The sequence below is a fragment of the Somniosus microcephalus genome, chromosome 1 (genome assembly GCF_052327205.1).
Source record: "Somniosus microcephalus isolate GS21.2 chromosome 1, FLI_Smic_1.0, whole genome shotgun sequence".
Taxonomy (NCBI): Eukaryota; Metazoa; Chordata; class Chondrichthyes; order Squaliformes; family Somniosidae; genus Somniosus; species Somniosus microcephalus.
The window spans coordinates 230,014,519-230,041,542 of NC_140987.1; the positions used below are offsets into that span (position 1 = coordinate 230,014,519).

General features: G+C 42.3%; 1 protein-coding gene across 1 annotated transcript in view; it reads right to left on the bottom strand.

Moving 5' to 3' along the window:
• Nucleotides 1-715: 715 nt before the first annotated feature.
• The window catches only part of epha5 (EPH receptor A5), a 496,258-nt gene continuing 469,949 nt past the window's right edge, over nucleotides 716-27,024 (bottom strand). Inside the window, exons 14-17 of the mRNA XM_085991135.1 lie at nucleotides 13,585-13,734; nucleotides 12,164-12,357; nucleotides 4,526-4,681; nucleotides 716-1,473 (exon numbers count right to left, since the gene is read on the bottom strand). Coding sequence (XP_085847261.1) covers nucleotides 1,368-1,473; nucleotides 4,526-4,681; nucleotides 12,164-12,357; nucleotides 13,585-13,734 — 606 coding nt within the window. The 3' untranslated portion in view covers nucleotides 716-1,367. The remainder of the gene's footprint in view (nucleotides 1,474-4,525; nucleotides 4,682-12,163; nucleotides 12,358-13,584; nucleotides 13,735-27,024) is intronic.

Sequence of the window (27,024 nt, forward strand, 5' to 3'; positions counted from 1 at the left end):
CTCTCTGGCACTGAAAATTAACTATTACAAGTGTGGAGTCTCATTCTTTTAGGTTTTAATTGTTGGAGATTTTAAAAATGTAAAAAAAAAATTACTTTTCCTTTCCGTCTCTTTTTTCTCTCTCTCTCTTAATCCAATCTTTCATTCCCTCCTTTTATTTCTCTTTCTCTACCTGATTTGACATTGAAGTCACCCACTCTAATTTATACTTCCTTCTCAGTCCTTGTGCTGCTAATTTCACAATCCTTTAGTCTAATTGGTTAAGGGGATACACAGTTGCTTTCCCTGTTCACTCAGGTCCCAGATGCCCTGTTTCCCTCGCTGCACCATTATCAGCTTGCATTTTCAGCAACTTGCCACGCAAAAAATTAAAAAACCTAAACATGCAAGGGCAAGCCTAACTAACAGCGGACACCATTAGATCCCCTGCTGCAGCAAAATTATGACCCATTATCTCTCAACAGTGCAGTCCCTCACCATCACAGCTTAAACAGTAATTTTGCAAAACATCTCTCAGCATCACACACTGATCAGAACAAAAAGCAAGGTCCTCAAATCAAAGTTTAAGGAAGTGTCACTCATTTTAGTCAAATCATACAGTTAGCTTTGTTACACAGAGAAAATTCTGTACCCTGCAGTAGCAAACTGTACAGTATATACAGATGAATATTCAAATATAGCAAGAGCAAAGTAAATATGTACGTCTTCAAATAACGTGTTTCATTATGCGCTAACATTTTTAATCAATAAATACATACTGATCAAGACTGAGTCAAGCAAAGACTTTATACACTACGTTCTATAACTTATTAAATACAGCATGTTATAACTGCACTTATAATTTACAAAACAACTTACTACTAAGTAGTAAACTTAATAATATTGCTCTTCAATACACAACTGTCGGTCATTAAGACTTGATACAGGAAACTTACGTAAACTATTATGCATCTACGGCCATTTTTTGATCAATTGAAACTGTCTAGAAAGTCAGATACTCTCAAAAGAGAATTAGAGTCTTGTAATGCAGGAAAACTATTAAAGGTGCCATTGCCACCTTACAGAGGAACATGTGTGCCAAGGTATTCAGTGCTGCTCGATGTGAAAGTAAATGGATGAACTGTACCCCTTATTGAACTTTTCTTCAATGCATCGCTCTCTGTTTTCCAGTGATGATGATTTCAAGGTTTAGGGATTTGCTGAATTCGAATACTGGAACAGTAAGGTGAGCATTAATTGCATTCTGTTGTTCCAGATTTGCATTCCCCCCTCCCTCCCCTTTTGCACGCAGGAATAAATATAAGTCCCTAATCAGGAAAAATAAAAGTGCTGAATGGCTAGTGACAGCTCAAGCGATTGGGATTGAGTCATATAGGCATCATGCCATTCATAAACTGGACTCGCAGCTCCTGAATACTGTTCATGATCTTCTTTTGGTGGCCAGCAAGACCCACACCGATTCTCTTCAAATCTCTGTGGGAATACAATGCAGCAATTTTTCAGCAAAGGCTTTCCTGTCACCATCGAAAATGTATAATGAAAACAATGATGGAGCTATATATAAATGCATAGAGCATTAAGCATGACAGTTGAGGATGTCCAAGAGTCGTTGTGGTACAATAGTAAAGTATCTAACCCATCATCTCTTTGGTAAATATGTCTGAGCGCAGTTAATGACAGCCAGCTAGCTTGCTTTTCAAAAATTGTAATTTTAATTGTCAACTTGTTAGAAAGTTCAACTGAAGCTGATGGTCCTTCTTTTCCTTCTTTAAGTACATGGCAAACCTCCCTCCTGTGCCCCAGCAACAATTGTGCACATCGGGATGATCTCACTGCTATCCCAGGCTTATCGCCAAGTTCAACAAGGGGGTCCTGGGGAGAAGCAGTAACAGTGGCGAAGGGTGGGGGGGGGTTAAATGGGATGGGAGACTGTGCTTTGTTCCCCCCCCACCCCATGTAAGAATTTGCAATAATTTACAGTTCTGAAGATTAATTTTTTTGATTGAAGAATCCCTGGGCGTTGTGCTTTTAAATTTCCAGGGATAAAAATGGCTGTCACACCACATGGCCGAAGACAAAGGGGCTTGGAAAGCAGCTTTCTGTGTCTGGAAGTAAGGTTCAATGGAGACAAAGGACAATGCTTTGTTTACAAAGCAATTGAATGCTATTAGCATTTGTTTGTATATCGAGTGGATACATCTAAACTGCAGAAGAGACTTTTGTATCTTGAATGGGATCCATTTAAGAATTGAACGGGTCTAAATCACCTAGCATTCTGGACAATAGAGCAGTTGTATTTCCCTTTTGTTTCAGCCCAGGGAGCTCTGGAAGACACATTAACCCAGTCTAACCACTCTGAGTTAGCCAATCACAGCTTTCTCTTGGGTATTGGACCCTTTGGGCGGGGAATTTTGCACACAGCCCTTGCAGGGCAGAACGGCAGGGGGCTCACCAGGTATAAAGATAGCTGCTGAGAAGCTATCTCGCTCTCTCTTTACTTCGCTGGACCACAGGTGAGCAGGGTGTTCTGACTCCTCGGCAAGGCAACCTAGCAGGAGTTAGGGGGTGGTGATTTGAGGGTAATTGCTAAGATTGTTTAAGTAACATTGGAGCCATTTCATCCCTCGTTTTCGCCGTCTGCAACCCCCTGTTATATAGTTTTACTGTAATTACTGTGTTCGTGTGGCATAGTTTATTCTTTTGATTGTAGTTTATTTAGGTAATAAAACTTGATTTTTCTCTCATCCAAACCACTTGTTCCGTTTTAATATCATTAATTATAAGTTCCTCCACTCAGAACTGAAGGAGGGGTAGCGATTCGAAACCACTGTTTGTAATTTGGTTTAGAGTGCTGCAGCAAAAGGCTGCTGGCCAGGTGAATTACCATAAACCAGTTAAAAGAAGCCCCCCCCCTTACACCCACCCCCACCAGCATTTACATGTGACAAGTGATGTTAGGGTCAGCCTGCGACGGTCACACGGAGGTGGGGGTAGGGAAATCAAGGTCGGGGTGGGGAGACAGCAGCAGGCCTCACTGTCCCATGTACCCACTGTTTCTGCCGATATTGGTTAGGATAGCAGAGGAAGGTCCAGCCAAATTTTGTCACAATTGGAGATTTAAAATTGAATTGATCTCAAAGAGGACAATCATAATTCATGTGAACAGGTTAAGTTGCTGGAAAATTAAAACCATACAATTAAATTGATTCGAAATGATAAATGAGTGGACACAGATGCATTGGTGCAAACAGACATAATGATGCACGAGCTATAAAGGAGTGAATCGTCCCACTTTCCCTACAAGACAGCTGGCGAGTCGACAAGAGGGCAAGAAAACAGAAGACAAAAACTGAGAAGTGGGCAAATCTGACACAAATACACAAGGGAATAAAATTGATTCACTCAGCATATTTTTCCACTGTAGTGCAAAACAAACAATCCAGAAACAGGAATCACAGCAACTAAATCCTTTGACAAATAAAGTACTACATTTTTTTTATAGCTTTCAAGATTAATTTACACATTCACAGAATTTATACTCAGTGAATTCTATAAACTGAACAGTACCATCAAGGGCAAAGGGGACAAATGACAGCAGCGAAGTGATAGCAGTGTGGTACAGTCACTTCACAGACCCTCACAACCTTGAGCCTAAAGTACTAATGCTCCAATACAATGGTAGTCTGGCCCTGGCTAAATATCTGAAAGAATTTACAAATTGCCTTATAGGATACTGCAATCCAGCAATACTCACTAGCTTTTTCATGCACAGCCCATGTGCAAATTGTCTCTCGCCTTTCCCTGTGGGACATGAGGTAGTTTGTGAATGTAGATAATAAGTTAGTCAATCCATATGTGGGCCATGACAAAAAGCTAGTGAGTATTCCTAGATTGCAGGATCCTACAAGATAATTTGTAAATTCTATAAGATATTTAGCCAGACCCAGAGCACCATTGCATTGGAGCATTAGTACTTTAGGCTCGAGGTAGTGAAGGTCTGTGAAGACCTGTGTAGTGACAGTATCACACTGCTAAAATGAAAGTATGTATCTTCCTAAAGCCTACAGAACTGATTGTTCTGATGGGCAGGAATGAAAATATTTGAGTCAGTAGTGTAGATTTTCCAATGGGTTTTATTTGAACGTTAGCCATTTAAAATGCTGATGATAAAATAATCTTCCTTTTACAGAGTTTGTTGATAATAAAATAATGCCAGTCGGAGGCACTTGGCTACTGACCCCATTGTGTTAAAGGAATTGTGTTATAGAAATCAATGCAGGTAAGCATGAGGAATATTGTCACTGTCACGTTGCAGTGCGTTCATGGCACAAGACACAGAGCACTGATCAGATAGGAGCACAGAAAGGAACAATGACTCCTCATTCAATGGATCTTCCTTTTACAAAGTTTGTTGCAACTCACTGACAGTCAGGTAGAACAAGTAGTGAGCTGTGAATACCTCCTCTTGCCAACAGTTTCCCTTTCAAGCAGCACAAACAGCAACAGTGAAAGGGAAATTACTCACTCTAAAGTTATTTTAGTCACAATATCCAACGAGGTGTATCCACTTTCATTGAAATTTTCTGTGTACCGACCCATCTTAAGGGATTCCAGCCATTCTCCCACAGATTGGTAGGCACTGAGACCCACTGTATTGTGCTCCACAAGCAAGTTCGACACTCTAGAACAAACAGGAAAAGTACATAAGCACGCCTTAACGATTAAATTGTTCGACAAACCTTTTTTCATTTGTTTGCAAACATCTTACACAATGATATCATTTGCAGTGAAGTTCATCATAACATCCTCATTTATGAAGAAAACAATACTTGGTTCTCTAGACTAAAAAACAGGATTGCAAGCACTTTTTCATAAAGGTGCACCTTTATTGAACTACATTTGGTATATAGGGACTGGTCAGAACAGCATTCCTACTTTGAAGCTTGACAATTTTATGTAATGTAAAAATATGGCTATGCTTAGCCATGGATCATTAATTCACTTTATACCCAGCGAAACTCTATACTATGTCTACAGCATTCTACTGACTGCATTTATGTTCCATGGTTTAGATTCAAAAACACAATGCGATTGTATTAGCTCCATCTACTGAGGGTAGACTTTGATATCCAAAATTATTTTGCAGAATATGACACATTTACATTGGTTGATATTTAGATATTGGGCACTACCTGTTCCCAAACCTGATATTTTTTCTCACTATGGTGTACTCATTGTTTTGCTAACATTTAATTGGGATGTTGGTGATTAATGTGGTAAAAAGAATTGCCGCCTTATGCAATGAAAAAATAAAGCCCTAAAGGGGAACGCTGTTATTCATCCCCAGCTGCAGGCCAGTAGAGTTTGTACCTTTTGGACACAAACTCAATGGAATTTTTGTTACCAATCTGATCCTTCTGCTGGCAGGGGCAACTATAGTGAGCAGTAAGCTCAGTCTCTTCAGCTAGCAATCCTCTCCATTGTCCTGTCTGTCTGCTGTACCTGATCCTGTAAGCAGTCAGTGAGCAGCACGCTTGTACCCACTGCACCAAAATAACCTGCGGATATCAATTCCCTGTCACTGAATTATTAGAGCAATGTGAAGCAGTGTATTTAGAAAAAAATAAGAAATGATTTATAATAACAGTGTGTTAGACTGCACCAACATCAAAAGAAAAGGTGGTACAGAATACATCACTGCAACCAATATTAGAGAGAGAATTGTACGCAAACACTGCATTACCCTCAAGAGCCCGAGCTTGAGGATGGAACAAGAAAATATGTGTTCGCCACTAGACGGCTGAAATTCTGGGATAAGACTCTATTCCCAAGAGAGGATTCCTTTCTAGGCTATCTGGAGGCGGGGAACAGCTGTGCTAATCAAAACCTGGCCAGGTGGTGGCCCTCGTGATGGACTAACCCAGATACTTCAGCAGCAGACCAGCTCCTTAACTAACAAGGTTAAATGAGAAACGCAATCATTGAAATGGAAGTAATATCATTTCATTCAACGGTAATAGTTTTTAACATACAATTAAAGTGCTGTTTTATTTTTTAAATTAGAAACCTAGGTGAATGACCCAGGTCTTTAGCACAGAACACTACCAAAGGTGAAAGAGCAGGGGGTAAGACCAACTGTTGGTAGTACATACACATGCACGCATCAAAAAGAAGCAGCTTTCCAAGTTGTACTGTGCAATTTGTGTCATTGAAAAATAGTTTCTGCTTTGTGGCAACACAAGAACTGAAGTCAATCTGGCATCAGTTTGACATCAGATATGAAACAACCTCTTGTTGCTTGTCTCACACTGCTTTGTCTTTGTACTAGTTGCACCATAAATGCAGCAGACCTTGTAAGATTTAAAATTATAATTTAAAGAATCCCCTTTGACCTGTTTGAACCTCTAATTTTCAGTCTCTAATTTTACAAAAGTGTTAAAATCCTGCCCAGTTATTTCAATCTTTGAAAGGCTAGTGAATAGAGTTGAATGTATGCAGTTACATACTCAGGCACAGAATTGTCTTTCTCCTCACTATAGAGTGGCGTGAGTGGATAGTATAATTCAGTGTTGTGCATCCACCTCCAGTATAACTGCAGGATAATTGCCAATTTAATGATGAAGAGATGTCAGGAAGGAAGGTGTGACAATGTTCACTATCAGAACACATAGGCAGAGCAGTCACCTTCCAATCCACATGGGTATGAAGTCAATTACACAATTGCCAGCACTCTAATGTGCAAGGAGTGTATGATGATATCATCCTGCCCCTATTCCCTTCAATGGCATGCAATAAGCTACAGGGGAAAAGACTGATGGGAGGAAAGTGCTTTTGCAGGGACTGTCCTGCCACAGTTCAATTGCCAAGTTACAGGCAGTAATAATCAGACTGACATTTAAAAAAAAACCTTTACTTGTCAGGGTTTCGTGTTCCTCTGTTCCTCTCTCTCTTGTTGATATTAGACAGTAATAGTACACGTACTGTAACCAGAGGAAAAAACAGTTCCTCTGTTCCTCTCTCTCTTGTTGATATTAGACAGTAATAGTACACGTACTGTAACCAGAGGAAAAAAGAGTTCCTCTGTTCGCTCTTTATAGCAAAATCATAAACATACAAAAATATTTTTTAAATGAACTTACGCTTTTGCTACAAATAATGGAGAGGAAATCTTCTTCCATCAGACTCCTGGGTCACTGGAGCCTGCTCCACCTGTCAGTTTTTCATGCTTCCCATTCTACTTACCCATCTCCCTTGTCATTCTCAGACTGTCTTATATATGTCTTTAATTCTTTCATTTCACTAATTATGCTTCCTTCTGTTTCATGTGCATATCACTTAGATTATAGAAACTTACAGTACACAAGGAGGCCATTCGGCCCATCGTGTCTGTGCCGGCTCTTTGAAAAAGCTATCTAATTAGTTCCGCCCCCCACTCTTTCCCCATAGACCTTCAAATTTTCCTTTTCAAGTATATATCCAATTCTCTTTTGTAAGTTATTATTGAATCTGCTTCCACCAGCCTTTCAGGCAGTGCATTCACGATCACGTCATTCTTCCATTTTACCAGCTTAATTCTCCACCTAAGCACTTTCTTTCTATTTCTACCTCTCAGGTCAGTCTATTTCTTATCCAGTGTTAGTTGTTATGTGTCCACCTGCTCCCTTTCCCATGTTCTGTTCTTTTTTAAATAATGTCCATCAGTAATTTCTTCCAGTTCTGAGGAAGGATCAATTATCTGAAATGTCAACTTGTGTCCTTTGGATAAATCCTGTCTGATGTGCTCAGTGTTTCCAGTGTTTTCTAGTTTTGTTTCTGATTACCAGTATCTGCAATATTTTTGTTTGTAGTGAATAAATCTCCACAGGTTTAGTGCCGTGTACCTCTGCAACAACCAATACCCCCAGCAGTGAAGCACGTATTTATTTGACTAAAGAAAAATGGCCCAAAATTTGGGATCAGAGACTTCCTGCTGGCAGATGCCTCCAACCTGTAAAAAATCTACGTATTTACCTGGTGGCCCGGGAGTTACGGAGGCTTGCAATCGTGGGCCTCTCCACGTATGCGTGGTTCGCAAGCGCCCCATGGATCACATGGGCCGGCCCAACCAATAAAAGAAGGGAATCCCCATTCATACTTATGGGGATTTTGTACGTACAGAACTCCCATAAGTATGAATGGGGATCACTTAAAAAATACACAAATACATGAAATCATTTTTTTTTTAATTACATATTTAAAATTAATTAAAATGCCATTTAATTCAATATTTTAAATGAATATTTTATTTTTTGAAAAAAAACGTATGTTTTAAGGGGGCTAAAAATAAACTTACTTTATTGGACAGGATTTTTAAGTTATAAATGAGTGATAAAATGTTATTTTTCTATTTTTTAAAGCTCTTATGCTGGTACGCCTGCTTTTATGAGGCATAAGAATTTCACAGGCATTCAGCGGGCGGAAGTTGGGCAAATGCCGCAACTCTCCACCCACAGAGGCTCATCTCCCGGGGATGCGGAGGATCTGTCAAGACAGATCGCAAGTACCGGGTTTCAGCGTATGCGCTTTGCATGCCTAAACCTGGAACTTGCGCGGCCCCTACGGGCACGTACACACCTCGTACGCACCCGTAGGGGTTGCAAAATACGGCCCAATGTGTTATCAGTAATGTGCAGGTTTCACCAACCAAACAAACATACAATATTTGAAAAAAATCAGTGTTCTAATATTTCAGTTTACTAAATAAAACTTTAACGAACCACCTACCATTGGTAAGGGCAGAACTGAAAAAGACTTTCATTGCCGGGGAGGTATGGACTGATACGTTAAAATATATTTCTTGTGGGATGATAAGAAGTCCTAGTACAGTAAACTCTTGTTTAAACGGCACTTAATCATCCGGAATACTTTAATAACCAGCAAAATAGATAACCGGTAATCTTGCCGAATCCACCCAGCACTCGTTTTGCTGAGTCCGAGTCTCCCGCGGTGGCTGAGTTAGTCAGTGGTTTTTATTTTTGTTTGTGTTAAAAATTGCCTTGGTAGGTATGCCTCTCTGTTATCCAGAATTTTTCATCAACCGGCACCATCCTGGTCCCATAGGTGCTGGATACGAAAGAGTTTACAGTACATCTGATTAAATAGCTTTGCAATAAAGTATCTCCTCTATTGCTCCTCTGTTCTTTAATAGTAATTTATTATTTTTTTAATTCAATTCGCTGTTTCCTGTTGTACTGCTGCTGCAGCATTAGGCTGCAGCCCTGTGACTGATAGTAATTTCAAATTTAATAGAGATGTTTAGAATGCAAAAAAGAACTAAAGCGCATTAGTGCTAAACGTTTTGAAGATTGGATATTGAAATTTATGCAATCGTCCAATCTTTTTTGATAACTGCATTTCCTGCCTGCTGACCCCTGTCAGACACCCACTCTCGCTCCATTTTAAACCGAATAAACTTTTTATTTCCTTTTTAACTCTGAAGGTCAGTACCATTATAGATCCCAGATGGACAATCTTGGCAACAGATCAAAAAAAGAAAGAAACATTGAAATTGAACTGGTGGGAATTAAAACAGAAAACACTGGACGTGCAGATCAGGCAGCAGCTGAAAGATGGGTTCATATTAGGTAGAACGCTGAAGGCTCATGACTGAGACATGAACCTATATTTCTCTTTCAGATGCTGACAGACCAGCTGTCCATTACCATTTTCTACTTTAAAATAACAACAGAAAAAACTGGAAAACTCAGCAGGCCAGGCAGCATCCGTGGAGAGAGAACAGAGTTAACGTTTCAGGTCGAAGACCTTTCGTCAGAACAAAAGGTCTTCGACCTGAAACGTTAACTCTGTTTCTCTCTCCACAGATGCTGCCTGGCTTGCTGAGTTTTTCCAGCATTTTCTGTTGTTATTTCGGATTACCAGCATCAGCAGTATTTTGCTATTCTATTTTATAACCTTCAGTTTCCAAGATTTTTTTTCTCAGCAGATCAGGAAGACTGGCATCTCTCTTTCTGTTTCAAGGTTTCGAATGTTCCTATTTTATTTTCTATTTGCTACTCCCCTATCCTATTCTGTGCAAGTACCACACAGTCATCGCCACTTGCCGACCTACGCTGGCTCCTGTCAACCAGCAAATTGACTTCAAAGCCCTTGTCCTCATTTTCAAATCCCTGCATGGCATTACTCCACTCTACCTTTGTGATCTTCTCCAGCCCTACATCTCAAAACCACCCTCTGATCGTCCAACTGTGCATTCCAGTCCCACTCTTCTGCTCCACCATCAATGGCAGAGCATTTAGCCACCATGTTGTTGCACTTTGGAATTCTCTTTCTAAACCCTCCTGTCTTACCCCCTGCCACACCCATCTTCAAATCTTCTCAAAACTCACCACTTGGACTACACTTATGAACACCACTCCTAACTTTTTTCACTCTTCCTGCTGAGTGACCTCCTATCCGCTTGTAAAGAATCTTAGGATACTCTGTTACATGAATAGTGGCATACAAGTACAAGTTGTTGTTATATTATATCTGTGGCACCAATGGGATTGTCCTGACGCATAAATGTTTGTTTCTGAGTGGAATAGCTGTGGGCATCAGTCGGCAGCACCAGCGAAACTGGAAAGTCTCGACAAACCAACACCATCAGCTGATCTGGTAAATCAATGCTTCTGCCATTCCTCTTTGCAGATTGGCAACTCCAGGGGAGTGAATACCCACAGGGGCTTTTTTCCCAATCTGCTGTAACTTTGGCGGAACAGCTGCGGAAATCCCAGAAGAAACACCACGTACGTGTTCTTCCAGGTTTTCCACAATTCTTCTGCTGAAGTTACGGCAAACAATCGGGTCAATCACCATGGAAATTTATCCCTCTGTTATATGGATCAATAAGAATTTGAATAAGTATATTTGAGACCAGAACTTATTTATTTATATGTTTTCCTTCCTCTTTCAGTTGCTCTGCTCACCTGCATGCAAAATGGGGCTAGCTGAAACAGACTGAATTTTCTGCATTTTCAAGCTCAGTCGCAGCATGGCACACTGTTCTGCTGTACCTAATCAATCTGTTTTCTGTGCATTGATAAACTCCCTTGGCTTTATTTATTTGTTAGCAGCACTCCCATTCATATTAGCTACCAAAAAAAGATCAGCAACTGTCCCATGAGGCCCCAAAAATCCAAGTCATAGTAGCACAATGCAAAGGCAAAAGGAAATCAAAGGTTTTGTTTAGTTGCTGCAAAGAACTTATGTGTTAGCAGTTACCTTTACTTTGTATCTAATACCCCTATTTTCCACCTACAATTACTTCAAATGGAAAATGAAGCAAAGCAGGGGCTCTGCTTCTGTACGGCCATCACTTCAGTGCATCTAACACTGGCAGCTACTGTTCGAAGATGGAAGCAAAGTTTTTGTCCTCCGATAGGGTCGATTTTACAAGTGCGCACTGCCAGTTGGGAGCCTCATCTGCCAGCTGTGCACATCAAAAAACTGCAGACCACTACCCGCAATGCACCGACATTTAAAACTGGCGGGCAGAAAAATTAGAGGCAGTGCACCTGCCACAGACACAGCGGGTGGACAAGGCTCTCCACTGGACGTGTTTGCCCTATGTTAAATGATAGTGTCGTAAAGATGCAATATTCTGCCATGCATGAATGACAGGCTTGCATGTTTTCATGATTTCTCAGGGAAGCTGTGATGCATTTTTTCTGTCTGTTAGTGGCTAGGTTTTCATAACCAGGCAAATTACTAAGGAGTCAGGTGAAGCATCACTAGTAGTAACAATAATTCTCAGTACACTCTCAGCAGCCAGAACAGTTGGCAATATTTTCGTAAAAAGAAAAATTATCATGGAAAAGTTAGCTAGAATCATAGAATCTTACAGCACAGAGGGAGGCCATTTGCCCCATCATGCCTGAATTGGCTTTTTGAAAGAGCTATCCAATTAGTCCCAATTCCCCATAGCCCTGCAAATATTTTATTTTCAAGTATTATAACCAATTCCCTTTGGAAAGTTACGATTGAATCTGCTTGCATCACCCTTTCAGGCAGTGCATACCAGATCATAACAACTCGCTGTGTAAAAAAAAAAATTCTCCTCATCTTCCCTCTGGCTCTTTTGCCAATTATATCTTAAATAATTGCGGTAGCAGAGAAAGCAACGTACCTCGTGGAAGCATTAACTAACGTCTTCAAGCTGCACGGATTGCGAATCATTTTGTCTAAAATGCTAACTATTTCTTCAAATTTGGGCCTGCTGTTGCGATCCTTCTGCCAGCAGTCAAGCATCAACTGGTAAAGAGCGGCTGGGCAGTCCATGGGAGTTGGCAAGCGGTAGCCTTCCTCCACAGCCTTTATCACCTGTTGCAAACAAACCAAAAGTTTTTCAAATGGTAACATGTACCTGATGTCACTCAGTTTTCACCTCACTGCATTACAATTAAGCTTACCTCCAGTTAAACTGTCGCGCACTGATTCGACTTGTAGCTTGCAGACTATCAGAGCTCTTTTAAGAAGGGAACATATTTGTCAGTATTTAGCTTACTGTGGCTGGATTTATTAATGAGGCATTCTAACATGATGCATCAAAGCCGATTTCTACGCATCGAAAGTGTCCCTTAGAGGGTAATTTGTTCCACTTCTGTGCTTCGGGTAAAGAGCCCTGCCTTCTAGGCGTGCATGTCATAAAAAGGTACCAGTCAATTCCTTTCCATTGTCGGGCTACTTTCTTCACTGCAAGAGCACGGGCTTTTCACTACAGCAACTGAGATTGATGAGAGAAGCAAAGGTCTGGCACGTGTTTCATGGAACTTCAGAAAGTAGCTCTCAGTTCCATTGGGCCTTTATATTTCTGTTCTCTGGAAATGGAATGTTGGTTCAGTAATCAAGCGCACCACATGGGGTGAGATTTCCTCTGTGTGCAATGTGCCACAAAATTGAAAAGCCGGTCTTTACAAAAGGGGTTTAAGGCTTATGTTACACATAGTACACAAAGCAAATCTTCCCTCATGCATAAGGGCTAGGAGGGGCTTGGGTCTGTTTCCTGCTCTGTACTGATTTAGCAGATCTCACCCTGGTCAAGTTTAGAGGTGCTACAATTGGCTTCAGCACTCAATTACAGCAACGACTGTGCAAGTGCAAGTGTGTGCACGTTGGGTAAGGGCAGAATTGGGCTTCCCAGGATGTCCCTGTGCTAAGATAATCTCCTGATAGGCACTGTGGTACATGTTTATGTTTAACTATTTTCTTTTAAATTGTCTTGTTTGCTCTTGTACTAAATCGTAAGCTTACATAGCTTCCCCCCTCCCATCCTCTGCTGAAGGTGTCAACTCTGTGCTGAGTTTTGGTTCTGCTTCCAATACCTTGCTCAATTGGTCATTATTGATTGGTGAGGCTTGACTTTGAGTGTCTGAAGGTTGGTTTAACAGAGGCATTATATATTTCTTTAAATAGATGCGTTAATGCCTCTGTTAAAATAATGGAGAAAGGAATTTAATTTAGCATTCATGTACCACTGCCTATAGTAATTTCCAGGCTAAATGCTTTCTTCAGAGATTACTACAAGGTCTGATGCTCAGGAGTACTTACATCTTGATTAGTCATTTCCCAGTAAGGTCTCTCTCCATATGACATCACCTCCCACATGACGATTCCATAACTCCAAACATCACTGGCTGAGGTAAACTTGCGGTAAGCTATCGCCTCCGGAGCTGTCCACCTGATTGGGATCTTCCCTCCCTGTCCGGAAAATGGGAAAACAATACAGTCAGTGTCTAAAGACACTAAACTCCTCATAAGAGACATAGAAATAAGATATGTAAACTCCAACTAAATGGAACTGACAGAAAGCAGCCGATCTCTGCAGAGCAAAGCCCACATGCAATGGCTGACTGACTGCTAATTGGTTGTCTTGATTTTTCAGACTGATTTTGTCTGAATATCCCCAATGTATGAGAATTGACTTGTTGATTAAGCTGACTCAAGAGCAGTCTGCCACGAGACCGATAAAGCACGTAAGAAGCACAGAGATACATTTTAATCAGTCAAAAACAGCATGTCCATGTATTCAACCAACAGTACATGTGGCATGTTATAAGAACACTACATCATTAGTGTCTTAGGGGCAACAACAGAATTTGAAGACTGAGTCTAGACTCTTGTTGCTTGTTTCATGATGAGCTGATAGTGACATAGAATTTGAAGATGTACTATTCTTACTGTGGAGAAACAAAACAACCAGGACACCATGTCAGGATTGATCTCTGTCTGGGTTTGGACTGGAGAATCCAGTTTTTGCATAGAATTTCTAGAAGTGTCTAAAAATGTTAACCATACATCAAACGTCTGATTAGGAGTCTGCTTAGGAGTCTGCTTCTTGCACTTACTTCCACATATTATGAAGAAAGAAAAATAATTTTCATTTATTTAGTGCCTTATCACATCTTCAGATCATCATAAAGTGCTTCACATCCAATGAATGAATAAGTCTCGTCACTGTTATGCAGACAAATGTGGCAGCCAATGCTGTGTACAGCAAGACTCCACAAGCAGCAAATTTTATGAATGACCAGTTAATCTGTTTTTAATGGTGTTGGTTAAGGGAGCAATTTTAGCCAAGATATTGGGAGGTAGTGCCATGGGATCTTTTACATCCACCTGAAAAGGTGGACCGACCTCGGTTTAATGTCTCATCTGAAAGACAGCACTTCTGATAATGCAGCACTCCCTCAGTACTGCACTCAAGTGTCAGCCTAGATTATTATGTGGAGGCATTAGTTACTAAGGCTCTCAATTAATTTTCATCAGCACACCAAATATTAGAAGTCAAGTCAATGCCTTGTCCCATGGTTATTATGCTCTACCCAGCTCAGAATCTGAAATTATGAATAATGGGTTTTCCTTTTAAAGATATTTATTAAAGCTGGATGTCCAAATGGTGGTCAATGAGGCAGAAGCAACCCATGAGCCCTGGTAATCCAAACGATCTGAGCAGGGTCCTGGCACAGGGCTCACCATCAGCCCCTTGGATGCCCTTGAGCAACAAGCAGAAGAAATGGAGGCAGAACATTGGGATTGAATTGTTCTCCCTCATTACCAGTAAAATGCTGGGCCTATGCCAATTGCAGACACAGATGCTGCTCCACACTTGAGGAAAGTTCTGGAATTCCTGGAGCAACATATAAGAGGTGACACCAGGTGTAATGGAACTCTGTCCCCTTTTTCATGATCTTTTTGCTTAGTGAATCCGAAAATTGCACCCATTTCTTTTCCGAGATAATCAGGTGGGGAAAAAAGTACTAAAGTTTCTAAATCTAAGTATAATGTATATTCACAACCAAATTTTATTTTTAATCTCTAGAAAGCTAATTTTTACATTTCCTTTTGCTGTGAAGTGACAGATAGTATAATTATACTATCAATGCAGTTGATGCAGTTTCAGTGAGAATTGCTCCTCAGGGAAGGAGTCAATGTGAGTTGGGTTTGCATTATCCACTTCTGTCACTGCTGTGATGATATTTCACAATTTCTCTTTGTTAAGCCCACTAACTTCAGGTCTAACCAGGTCAAACATTTCACTTTGACTATACAGGTGAGAGAAGTTGCACGAGTTCCTCATGACCGTACAGAAAAAAACAATTGGCTATTTGTTTCACCCATTTTTTCACTGCTGGAAGCTTCCGATCAGCTAAATAATCCATTGAAACTTTCTGCTGACATTACACCCTGTTTATCCAAGATGAGTATTTTGTTATAATTACTGAACAGAGGAATGTATAGTCCAATGTTATTTACCCTGTCCTCTCCGTGGCCATGCTGCATCTATTTTGTAATCTGTTGTGAAGAAGGCAGAGTCTGACTTAGGTGCCTCCAAATCTGTTTATTTCTTCCATGTCGTAAAATATTACAGTCTTCTGTAGAATATTGGTGGCAAATCTCATTTTAAAAGCTGCTAAAAAATTTAATATACACGACAATTATATTCACCATTAAAATGGGCCAACTATCCAAGGTTTTAGAGAGAGAGAAAAAAAATCTTTATTTATACTTTCTTGTGATCTTTCGTCTAGAGAGCGGAATTAGCTGCAGCATTTGTGTTGTGGACATTTCCTCCCTGACAACCCGCTGGAATTCTGGATCACCAGCATGAAAGCCAGCCAAAAGTTCATTTAAATCAGCACTATTTATTCAGCACTGCCAAATGGATTAACTCAAAAAAAACAGTGCTTGAAGCAAGACAATGTGAAACACAGTGCACTGGCACCTCTGCTGAATTCATCCCTTAAACTAGGCTATTATACTTGCAGGGCTCTGAAACACAGGTAACAGACCAACAGAGATAAGAATGGGGTACATGGACTGCAACACCTAAGCAGGATTATGCTTATCAGTCTCCCAAGCTCCATCCTACATGAATTCCATTTCAGCCACGACCATGGCACATGTTTGGTTACACGCCTGTGAAGCGCTGTGGGACTATGTTATAGGTGCTATATAAATGCAAGTTGTTGTTGTTGGTATGTATGCTATCCCAAAGTAAGCTCCGCAAACCTAGCACTTCTGTCCTTGCCAAATTCTGTTGGCTCCTCAGACTGCCAGTGCATTGACTTTAAAATGCTTGTTCTGGTTTTCAAATCATTCTGTTGCCTTGCTCCACCTGCAGTCTTCAGGTTCTCATTAAAGGTAACTCAGAACAGTAATCTAACTTATTTTTTTTTATTGTACATTATCATATGTACAACAAAGAAATATGACCAAGGCAACCTTTCTCTCCCTGACCAGTTACCAATAGTTGAAACAGCATAAGCGAAAATCAAACTGTTATTCAAAAAGTTTTAATCAGATGGAAAACTTAGGGGTAGATTTGAACAGGGTGGGTGGGTCGTTAAAATGGCAGGTTGGGGTGGGTATGTTGCACAGTATTCCCAACACGTTCCTGCCCCCCGCCATCTTAACTCACCTCAAATAAGCATGAGGACCCACCCCTGGCTTAGGTTCAAATGTCGTGGGCCAATGATGTCATCAGTGCTGCAACACCATTTTAACTCAAATAATCGGGAGGTCCGCACAGGGCCAAATCCAACAGGCAGATCTGGCAGCAGTCAGCTGAGTGGCCAGAAGATGCCAGGATAAGTCTCTTTATTTAACTATTTTGAGGACTACTTGTGGACCAGGAAGAGTAGAAAATTTTTGTTTCCCAACTTTGTGCCCTAATATTGATGGTAAAAATGGGAGTCAGTGGACACTGAGGAACTACCATATAATTGGAAATAGACTAATGTGATACCAGAATTCAACAAGGGGAATAAAACAGACATAGGCACTGCAAAACCTATTAGTCTCAAGTTTGTATAAAATAATGGAATCAACTGGAGAAAATTTGAAGAGTATTTGTACAATAATAACTCAGTAAACAGTTCCCGACATGGATTCAGACTAGGAAGATCATGTCTGACCAACCACCTCGATGCCTTTGAGGAAGTAACATCCAGAATAGACTGGAAAGCCCTACGGCATAGTGTATCTAAATGTCCAAAGAGCATTCAACAAATTCCCACATGAAAGGCTATTAGTCAAACGCAAGCTTTGATTAAGAGTATGCCCTGGGAATGGATAAGAAACTGGATGAAGAGTAGAGGGGTTATGTCAGGGTGGGGATGGGGGAAGCACTGAGAGGGGTGTGCTAGGGTTCAGGGTTGGAACCACTAATGTTTCTCAGTAACTTAAATAACTTGGACTCAGAATCTCAAAGAAAAGTGGTAAAATTTTATTTCAAACTGGGAGTGGAATCGGTAGGGACACCTCAGAAATTACAATGAATTGGACAAAATAAATAGTCAGCCAGATCAACAGCAGATGAAATCTACTGTGGACAAGTGCAAGATACTGCACATAGGAAGAAAAAATTATCAATACATACTTCACGAAGGGTGTTGAAATAGCTAAGAATGAAACTGAGAGAATCAGGAGTCTCTTCAGCCCAGATAAGATCAACCTCCTTTGGTGCACCTCCTGCAACAGGGCCTCCAAGTTCTCAGCATCAATAGGAGAAGTGTTGCTCACATGTTGCAGGTTTTCAGTTGCAAACCATACGCCAGGTCCCTAACTACGGGGTAATTGAACTCTCATGTTCTGAGTCCCTGCCATGCTCCTACCTCCCCCCTTAGGTCAACAACAACTTATATTTATATAGTGCCTTTAAAGTAGTAAAACATCCCCAGGTGCTTCACAGGAGTGTTTTCAAACAAAATTTGACTTTGAGCTACATAAGGAGAAATTGGGAGAGATGATCAAAAGCTTGGTCAAAGAGGTAGGTTTTAAGAAGCATCTTAAAGGAGGGAAGAAAGGTAGAAAGGCAGAGAGGTTTAGGGAGAGAATTCCATAACTTAGGGCCCAAGCAGCTGAAGGCACGGTCATCAACGTTGGAGTGACTGAAATCAGGGATGTTCAAGAGACCAGAATTAGAGCAGAGCAGATACCTCGGGTGAGGGGTGGAGCTGGAGAAAATTACAGAGATAGGGAGGGGCGAGGCCATGGAGCGATTTGAAAACAAGGATGAGAATTTTAAAATCGAGGCTTTGCTTAACCGGGAGCCACTATAGGTCAGCGAGCACAGGGGTAATGTGTGGATGGGACTTGGTGTGAGTTAGGACACAGGCAGCAGAGTTTTGGATGACATCAGAGTGATGGGTGCAAGTGTGGAGAGGTGAGTATCTGAGGTAAGTGCAAATTGTTAGAAAAATTGTACTTACCTTTGTTCCTTCCTGCAGGCTTCAGGCGGTGTGTATGTGGAGTCTCGCACCTCCGCGGTAGAGATGACAGATGGCCGTTGCATTCTCCAATGCAACAACCATCTCATTTCTGCAAAGGAAAGAGGTTTGATGAGGTCTTGAATGCAAGACCTCGTCAAACTACAGAGAGTGTCAGTGTTTGACAGCTTCACAAAGCTGTCAAATGATGCTGAAACATCGTACGTTGACGTTCTCTGCAACTGGCTTTTCCTTATTTGGCCTGCTAAGCCTGCTGGGCGGGCTTAACAAGGTCAATCATGGGAAAATAGCGTGGATTGGCTAGACGTTGATGGAGGCGGGACTGAAACCCGACAAGTGGGAGTTCCACCTCCAAAAGCTCCCCATTGAGAAAATCACCCCGTGTTTTTGGATGATGTTGCCGAGAGGTAGCATGTAGATGAGAAATAGGAGGGGGCCAAGGAAAGATCCTTGGGGACACCAGAGTTACTGGTGCGGGAGTGAGAATAGAAGCCATTGCAGGTGATTCTCTGGCTATGATTCGATTCATAAGAATGGAACCAGGCGAGTGCAGTTCTACCCAGTTGGACGACGGTGGAGAGGTGTTGGAGGAGGATGGAATCGTCAACTGTGTCAAAGGCTGTAGGTAGGTCGAGAAGGATGAGGAGGGTTAGTTTACATTTGTCACAGTCACATAGGATGTCATTTGTGACTTGGTAAGAGCCGTTTCGGTACTGTGGCAGGGGCAGAATCCTGATTGGAGAGATTCAAACATGAAGTTCTGAGAAAAATGGGCAAGGATTTGGGAGGCGACAACACGTTCGAGGACCCGAGTGGAAAGGGAGATTGGAGATGGGGCGGTAGTTTACAAGGACGGAGGGGTCAAGAATTGTTTTTTTGAGAGGGGTGATGATGGCAGATTTGAAGGAGAGGAGGACAGTACCTGAGGAGAGGCAACCGTTAACAATATCAGCTAACATGGGAGCCAGGAAGGGAAGTTGGGTGGGAAAAGCAATTTAGTGGGAATAGGTTTGAGGGAGCAGGAAGTGGGTCTCATGGACAAGATGAACTCGGAGAGGGCATGAGGGGAGATATGATAGAAACTAGAGAAAGATATGAGTTCAGGGCTAGGACAGGGGGGAAGCCTTACAGGAGGTTTGGCCTGGTTGACTAGGGAAAGGGAGGGAAGTGCCAGAGGCAGCTGATCAGATGGTCTCAATCTTAGTGACAAAGAAGTCCATGAGCTCCTCGCACTTGTTGTAAAGGAGGAGAGAGAGGTAGAGAGTTGGAAAGACTTAGGGAGGGAATTCCAAAGCTTAGGACCTAGGCAGCTGAAGGCACAGCCAGCAATTGTGGAGCGGTTAAAATTGTAGATGCGAAAGAGGCCAGAATTGGAGGAGTGCCATGGAGGAATTTAAAAACAAGGAAGAGAATTTTAAAATCGAGGCATTGCCAGACCGGGAGCCAATGTAGGTAAGCGAGTACAGGGGTGATGAGTGAACAGGAGTTGGTGCCAGTTAGGATACGGGCATCAGAGTTTTGGATGAGCTCAAGTTTATGGATGGTGGAAGATGGGAGGCCAGGCAGGCGAGTATTGGAATAGTCAAATCTAGAGGTAACAAAGGGATGGATGAGCAGCAGATGAGCTGAGACAGGGGCAGAATCAGCGATGTCCTGGAGATGGAAATAGGCGGTCTTAATGATGGCGCAGATATGTGGTTGGAATCTCATCTCAGGGTCAAATAAGACGCCAACGTTGTGAACGGTCTGGTTCAGCCTCAGACAGTGACCAGGGGAGGGATGGAGTCGGTGGCTAGGGAACGCAGTTTGTGGCAGGGACTGAAGACAAATATCAATGGCCTTCTAAGGGGTGGGCGGAGGCTTCCCTCCAATAAAACCACCCAGGAAATGAGCATATGGTCGGTATCCTGCGTAACTAGATCCCAGCCTAGCTTCCAGCAGTTCTGCTGATTTTTAGTCATATTTAGTCGCCTTTTCTGTCCTCGGTATTACTGCCCATTGTACAGCGGGCTCTTTAATGCTGCTGCCTCACCGGATTCTAAGCTCCTTGGCTAGCAGTGCTACAGGCCATATGCCAACAAATTAGGAAGGACTTGCATTGGAAAATTTGGCACAGCCCCTCCTCTGAGCTACTGCACTGGTGACTCTTCACCATGAGCCAGATTAACCCCATTTTTGGAAAATCAGTGATTGAGTCTTGGAATAGCAGGGATCACTTACTGATTTCACGCTGGTGGCGATGAGCCTCACCTGCCGGTAACGCATATCAGAAATTCAAGTACAGGCTACATGCTAATTTCCAACCATTTGGCAGGAACACATTGTACACAGCACCTGCCCAAATCTCTAGTTTGCACTGGCTCACTTCTGTCAGTGCAAAGTCAGAAAATTACCCCAGCTATTCCAGACTTGTTCCAGTTACAATCTATAGCTAAAATTCTCCATCACAAATAAATCTGAGTCAGTGGGGTCGGCTTTCATTGCCTTCACCTTGTGTTAACGGGGTGGAAAAGGGCCTATCGCCGGGTGTCCAAAGCATCCGCCTGTTTTATGCGATAGGCCCCTATTAATATGGAAATTTGGGTCCTATTAAGTAAATATTACCTCGATTGACATTTTTGGACAGAACTGGTCAGAGCCTGTGCCGTGCACACCTTGACTAGTTCTACAGGCGATGGAACCGAAGAGGCCTGCCAAATGTAAGTATCAAATTATTTTTGTGGACTCTGGAGGAGCAACCCCCCACACACTTTACCTTGCTGCTGACTCCCCCTGTCCAATCTTGAGACCTCAATCCGACGAGCTGCACTGGGACGTCTGTTTGGTGCCCCACAACTTACCTGCCAAAGCTGATTGAGGCCAAGGTCTCAAAACCACTGGGCCCTCTTCACTGTCGGGTGGAAGGCTGGCCAGCACGCTCCGCCAGCCGGTCACCCAAAAGTCAAAATCAACCCCAGTGTGTTATAAATATTTTCACTTGAAGTGAAAAGTCAGGAATTTGTTATCGGATTAAATTTGACAAGATATTTGGAATTGAAGAAGAAAAGTCTTGTCATTAATTCTGAGAATGATTTTGTGCAGACAAAAAACCCCTTGGGATGACATATATCCCAATGGGCTTTTATTTAAGTGTGTCCTCACCTATGGTACATTGTGATTGCCAATTTCTTTTGTGAATTTGGTCAATGTAAATCTAAACTTTTCTTTAATATCAAACAATTTGTTTTCCCTCCAGACACTGTTTTGGATTAAGACTTCAGCAGTAAAGATTGGCAGTTATTTGCACTAGTTGTCAGTTTGCTTTACTGATCTCTCAGTGCCATATGGACCTGTTAAAGTCACTTACTTGCACCCTTCACTGAAATCTCAAAAGAAGTCTGCGGTCACTTTAACGTAAACACAGAAAGACTCTAGGAATGTGAAAAGGTCATTCAGTCCTTTCAGCTTATTCTGTTAAAACACTCGATCAGCCGCAGCATGAGCTAGTCCACTTTGCGAAGATTGACTCACTTCCATACCTTGTTGTTTGGTCTAACCCAACCCCAACAGCCTAAAGAAGGTAAAAGAGTTGAAGTTCCCATAGAGCATAATGTGTGTGTAGAGATGTGTGGGGATACAACAATGCTCATTGTGACATTTGAAAGAAACACGGAGACGATTATCGTCTCTGGCGCAGATCGGGCGGGCAGTAGGTGGGGCGTTCGCAGGAGGTCCGATTGATTTTTCTGGTTGGGTCTCATTTAAATAGAACACATGAGCTGCCAGCGCTAATTGCTCGCAATCTGAGAAGGAAGTAAATTCAGAGCCGCCACTTAAAGGCAGCTTGCAACTCTTAAAGGGGAAGTGCACTTTTCAAAGGTGGTCAGTGGACAGCGGGTTACTGAGGCATTAGGCAGCAGGGCACCCCGATTCTCCAACACAGCTGTGGAGGTCCTCATGGAACATGAGGATTAGGAAGCAGGTCCTCTTTTCTTCAGGTGGGCAACAGGTACCCCAGCAAATTCCGAGCAGCAGTGGGGAGAGGTGGCTGGACAAGTCTATGCCAGCAGAATAGTTCCTAGGACCTGAATCAATGTAGGAAGAAATGTAATTAGACAATAAAGCAAATCATAGAGGGATCGATAAGGTAAGATTCCTCTTCATATCTTTCTTCCTCTCTACACCAGGCTTTAGCCCTAGCAGTAACAATCCTTCCCTCCTCGCTTCATAGGCCTCTACTCTAATCACAACACACTCAACATAGGAACATAGGAAATAGGAGCAGGAGTAGGCTATTTGGCCCCTTGAGCCTGCTCTGCCATTCAATAAGATCATGGCTGATCTGATCTTGGCCTCAATTCCACTTCCCTGCCTGCTCCCCATAACCCTTGACTTCCTTATCATTCAAAAATCTGTCTATCTCCACCTTAAATATATTCAATGACCCAGCTTCTGTATTGATTTCTTTGTGGGTTCAATGATGAGACATTTATGAAAGAGAATTAGTTTTAATCTAAAGTCTGTTCAACTCTTTTATACAGCTTTTACAGGAGACACGATGCTGTGATGCATCTAGAACGAAACCGAAACTAAACTAACTGCCTTGCTTCTCTCGGTCACATGCCCTCTGCTGGTCAGGCACAAGCAATCAATACATGCAATCATGCTATTAAGGCATCATAATCGAACAGGCAAATACCATCTCTATTTGCTGATATCATTACATCTCCTTTTCTTAAAACAAAAGTATTTTACTTTTAACTAACAACATGTTTTCTTTGTATTAATCTACATTTTAACTGTAACACTTAATGAACTTACATTATCATTATCATGATCAAGGTTTTTTAACCTTGCTTTGTGTGTTCACATGAAATATGTCAATACACTAGAACTTGAAGAAAGAATAAGATAACATTACTTCCTTCTATAACAATAGTCCTTAAATTTGCTCAATGAGTCTCTCAGGAGGCTTCACGTGTCTTGAGGATTTTCTGATTGATTGCCCTTGAATCTGAGTTGTTGCCTCAGATGATGTGTTCTCAGCTGTGTGATCAGGTTGTTCAACAGTATCAGTCTCTTGACCTGCTGTGGCTGGTCCCATGAGAAAATCTCGACGATTTCTTCTCAGAACAGCACCCTCATCTGTCTAAATGGTGTATGATCTTGGTTGAACTTCACTCAGGACAGTTCCCTTCTGAGTCCATGTGTTTGTTTTGTCTTTGAACCTTACTTGGTCACCAGTGTGGAGTTCAGGTAGGTTTTGTGTTCCTCTGTCATAGTAATACTTTTGCTTTTCTTTCTGTTGCTCTTTGAACTTCTTCACTTTCTCCCCCTCTTTTGTTTTCAGGAGGTTCTCCGGGATGGGTAGGTTTGACCTTAGCCGGCGTCCCATCAGGAGTTGGGCTGGTGACATACCACACTCGAGCGGCGTTGTGCGGTATACAAGCATGCTCTGGTAGAAGTCAGTTCCACTGTCTTTTGCCTTGTACTTCAGTCTTTTCACTGTGTTTGCGGGCTCTCCTGGGTCAACAGCTCTGGACAACGTGTCTGCTGTATACATCAGCTTACCCGGTGCGTACGCAACATTCAGTTCATCATAGACTGTCTCTCCTTCGCTTTCCACAACGAGGACTCTCTTTACCAGGTTCAGTCTCTCACAGGCTTTTAAACCTAGTATGGCTTGCACATTCTTTGGCACCACGATTAATGCTAGCGTGTGCTCCCTGTCCTTGTGTGTTACTTTGACAATGCAGCTTCCTTTCACTGGTATATCAGTACCTGTGTATCCTGTCACTTTCACTTTGATTCCATGTATCTTTGGTCTGGGTCTAATTTTCTTAAAATCAGTCTCTGATATCACATTAACTTGTGCTCCAGTATCCAATTTAAATGGAATATGTATGTCATTCACTTTTAGTGTCAACATCCAGTCTCTTTCTTCTTTTTTGTTTTCAGACACAACATCTACATTGAACTCCTCTATCTCGCTTTCATCCACTGTATGGACCTTGCTTTGTTGTGCTTGGTTCTTACAGCAACGGGCATAATGGTTGTTTTTGTTGCAACTATTGCATGTTTTACCATATGCTGGACACTTTTTTGGTGGATGCTGTGTCCCTTTCGATTGTCCCTTTCATTTTTGTTCGCTGGCCACGCCTCTTTTTTCACATTGGCGCTCTTTTGTTAAACGGTTTGTGTCCGTTCATTCTCACTGCATCCACGTTGCAGCTATTGTCACTGAACAGCTCCTTTGCCTGCAACTTCACAGTCTCTGTAGCCCTACACAGTGCTATGGCTTTTCCCAGGTCTAGATCTTGCTCTCTTAGCAGTCTTTCCCTTAGACCATTATCTGGAATACCACACACCAGTCTGTCTTTTATCAGCGAGTCTGCCAGTCCCCCAAATTCACACGATTTGCTTCTGTTTCTCAGTTCAGCCACATACTGATCAATAGTCTCACCCATTTTCTGTACACATGTGAAGAATCTGTGCCTCTCAAATGTCACGTTACGCTTAGGTATGCAGTAGGCCTCAAACTGTTCCATTATTTTATCTAGCTTCATTTTGTCTCCATTAGCAGCGAATGTGAAGTTATTATACACCTCCAGCGCTTCATCACCCACGACATGTAAGAACAGTGATGATTTCTTTTTATTACTTTTCTCGTCAGCTCCGATTGCCGCTAAATACAACTCTAAACGTTGTTTGAATCTCCTCCAATTTTCAGCCACATTACCTGTCAACTGAAGCGTCGCCGGTGGGTGTAAACCTTCCATTTTTTCACTTCGTTAGCTATTCTCCAATGGTAAGCAACGATGTTCTCTTTTGGCTTGCTAATTTGTGGAGAGCTGATTTAACTTCAGATGTTTTCTCTTCATCTCTTTCAATCACTTCTGACACCATGTATTGATTTCTTTGTGGGTTCAATGATGAGACATTTATGAAAGAGAATGACTTTTAATCTAAAGTCTGTTCAACTCTTTTATACAGCTTTTACAGGAGACACGATGCTGTGATGCATCTAGAACGAAACCGAAACTAAACTAACTGCCTTGCTTCTCTCGGTCACATGCCCTCTGCTGGTCAGGCACAAGCAATCAATACATGCAATCATGCTATTAAGGCATCATAATCGAACAGGCAAATACCATCTCTATTTGCTGATATCATTACAGCTTCCACAGCTCTCTGGGGTAGAGAATTCCACAGATTCACAACCCTCTGAGAGAATAAATTCCTCCTCATCTCCATTTTAAATTGGTGACGCCTTATTCTGAAACTATGCCCCTTAGTTCTAGATTCCTCCACAAGGGGAAACATCCTCTCTGCATTTACCTTGTCAAGCCCCCTCAGCATCTTATATGTTTCAATAAGATCACCCCTCATTCTTCTAAACTCCAATGTGTATCTTCTTCTTAGGCAGTCCCTCGGAACCAAGGATGACTTGCTTCCACATTAAAAATGAGTTCGCAGGTGACTGAATAGTCCAATACGGGACCTACAGTCTCTGTCACAGGTGGGGCAGACGGTGGTTGAAGGGGCGGGTGGGTGGGGTGCTTGGGTTGAGGTGCGCTCTTTGCGCTGCCTGCGCTTGGCTTCTGCTTGCTCCCGGCGAAGAGACTCGAGGTGTTCGGCGCCTTCCCGGATGCTTCTCCTCCACTTTGTACGGTCTTGGGCCAGGGATTCCCAGGTGTTGGTGGGGATGTTACACTTTTTCAAGGAGGCTTTGAGGGCGTCCTTGAAGCGTTTCCTCTGCCCACCTGGGGCTCTCTTGCCATGCCGGAGTTCCGAGTAGTGCGCTTGTTTTGGGATTCTCGTATCAGGCATGCAGACAATGTGACCCATTCATCGGAGCTGATCAAGCGTGGTCAAAGCTTCGATGCTGGGGATGTTGGCCTGAGCAAGAACACTGACGTTGGTGCGCCTATCCTGCCAATGGATTTGCAGGATCTTGCGGAGGCAGCGTTGGTGGTGCCTTTCCAGTGTATGGAGGTGCCTGCTGTACATGGTCCATGTCTCTGAGGCACACAGCAGGGCAGGTATCACTGCTGCTCTGTAGACCATGAGCTTAATGCCGAGTTTGAGGTCCTGGTCTTCAAACACTCTCTTCCTCAGGTGACCGAAGGCTGCACTGGCACACTGAAGGCGGTGTTGGACTTTGTCATCAACGTCTGCCCTTGTTGACAGTAGGCTCCTGAGGTATGGAAAGTGGTTTAAGTTGTCCAAGGCTTTGTCGTGGCTTTTGATAATTGGGGGGCAGTACTGTGTGGCGGAGGCA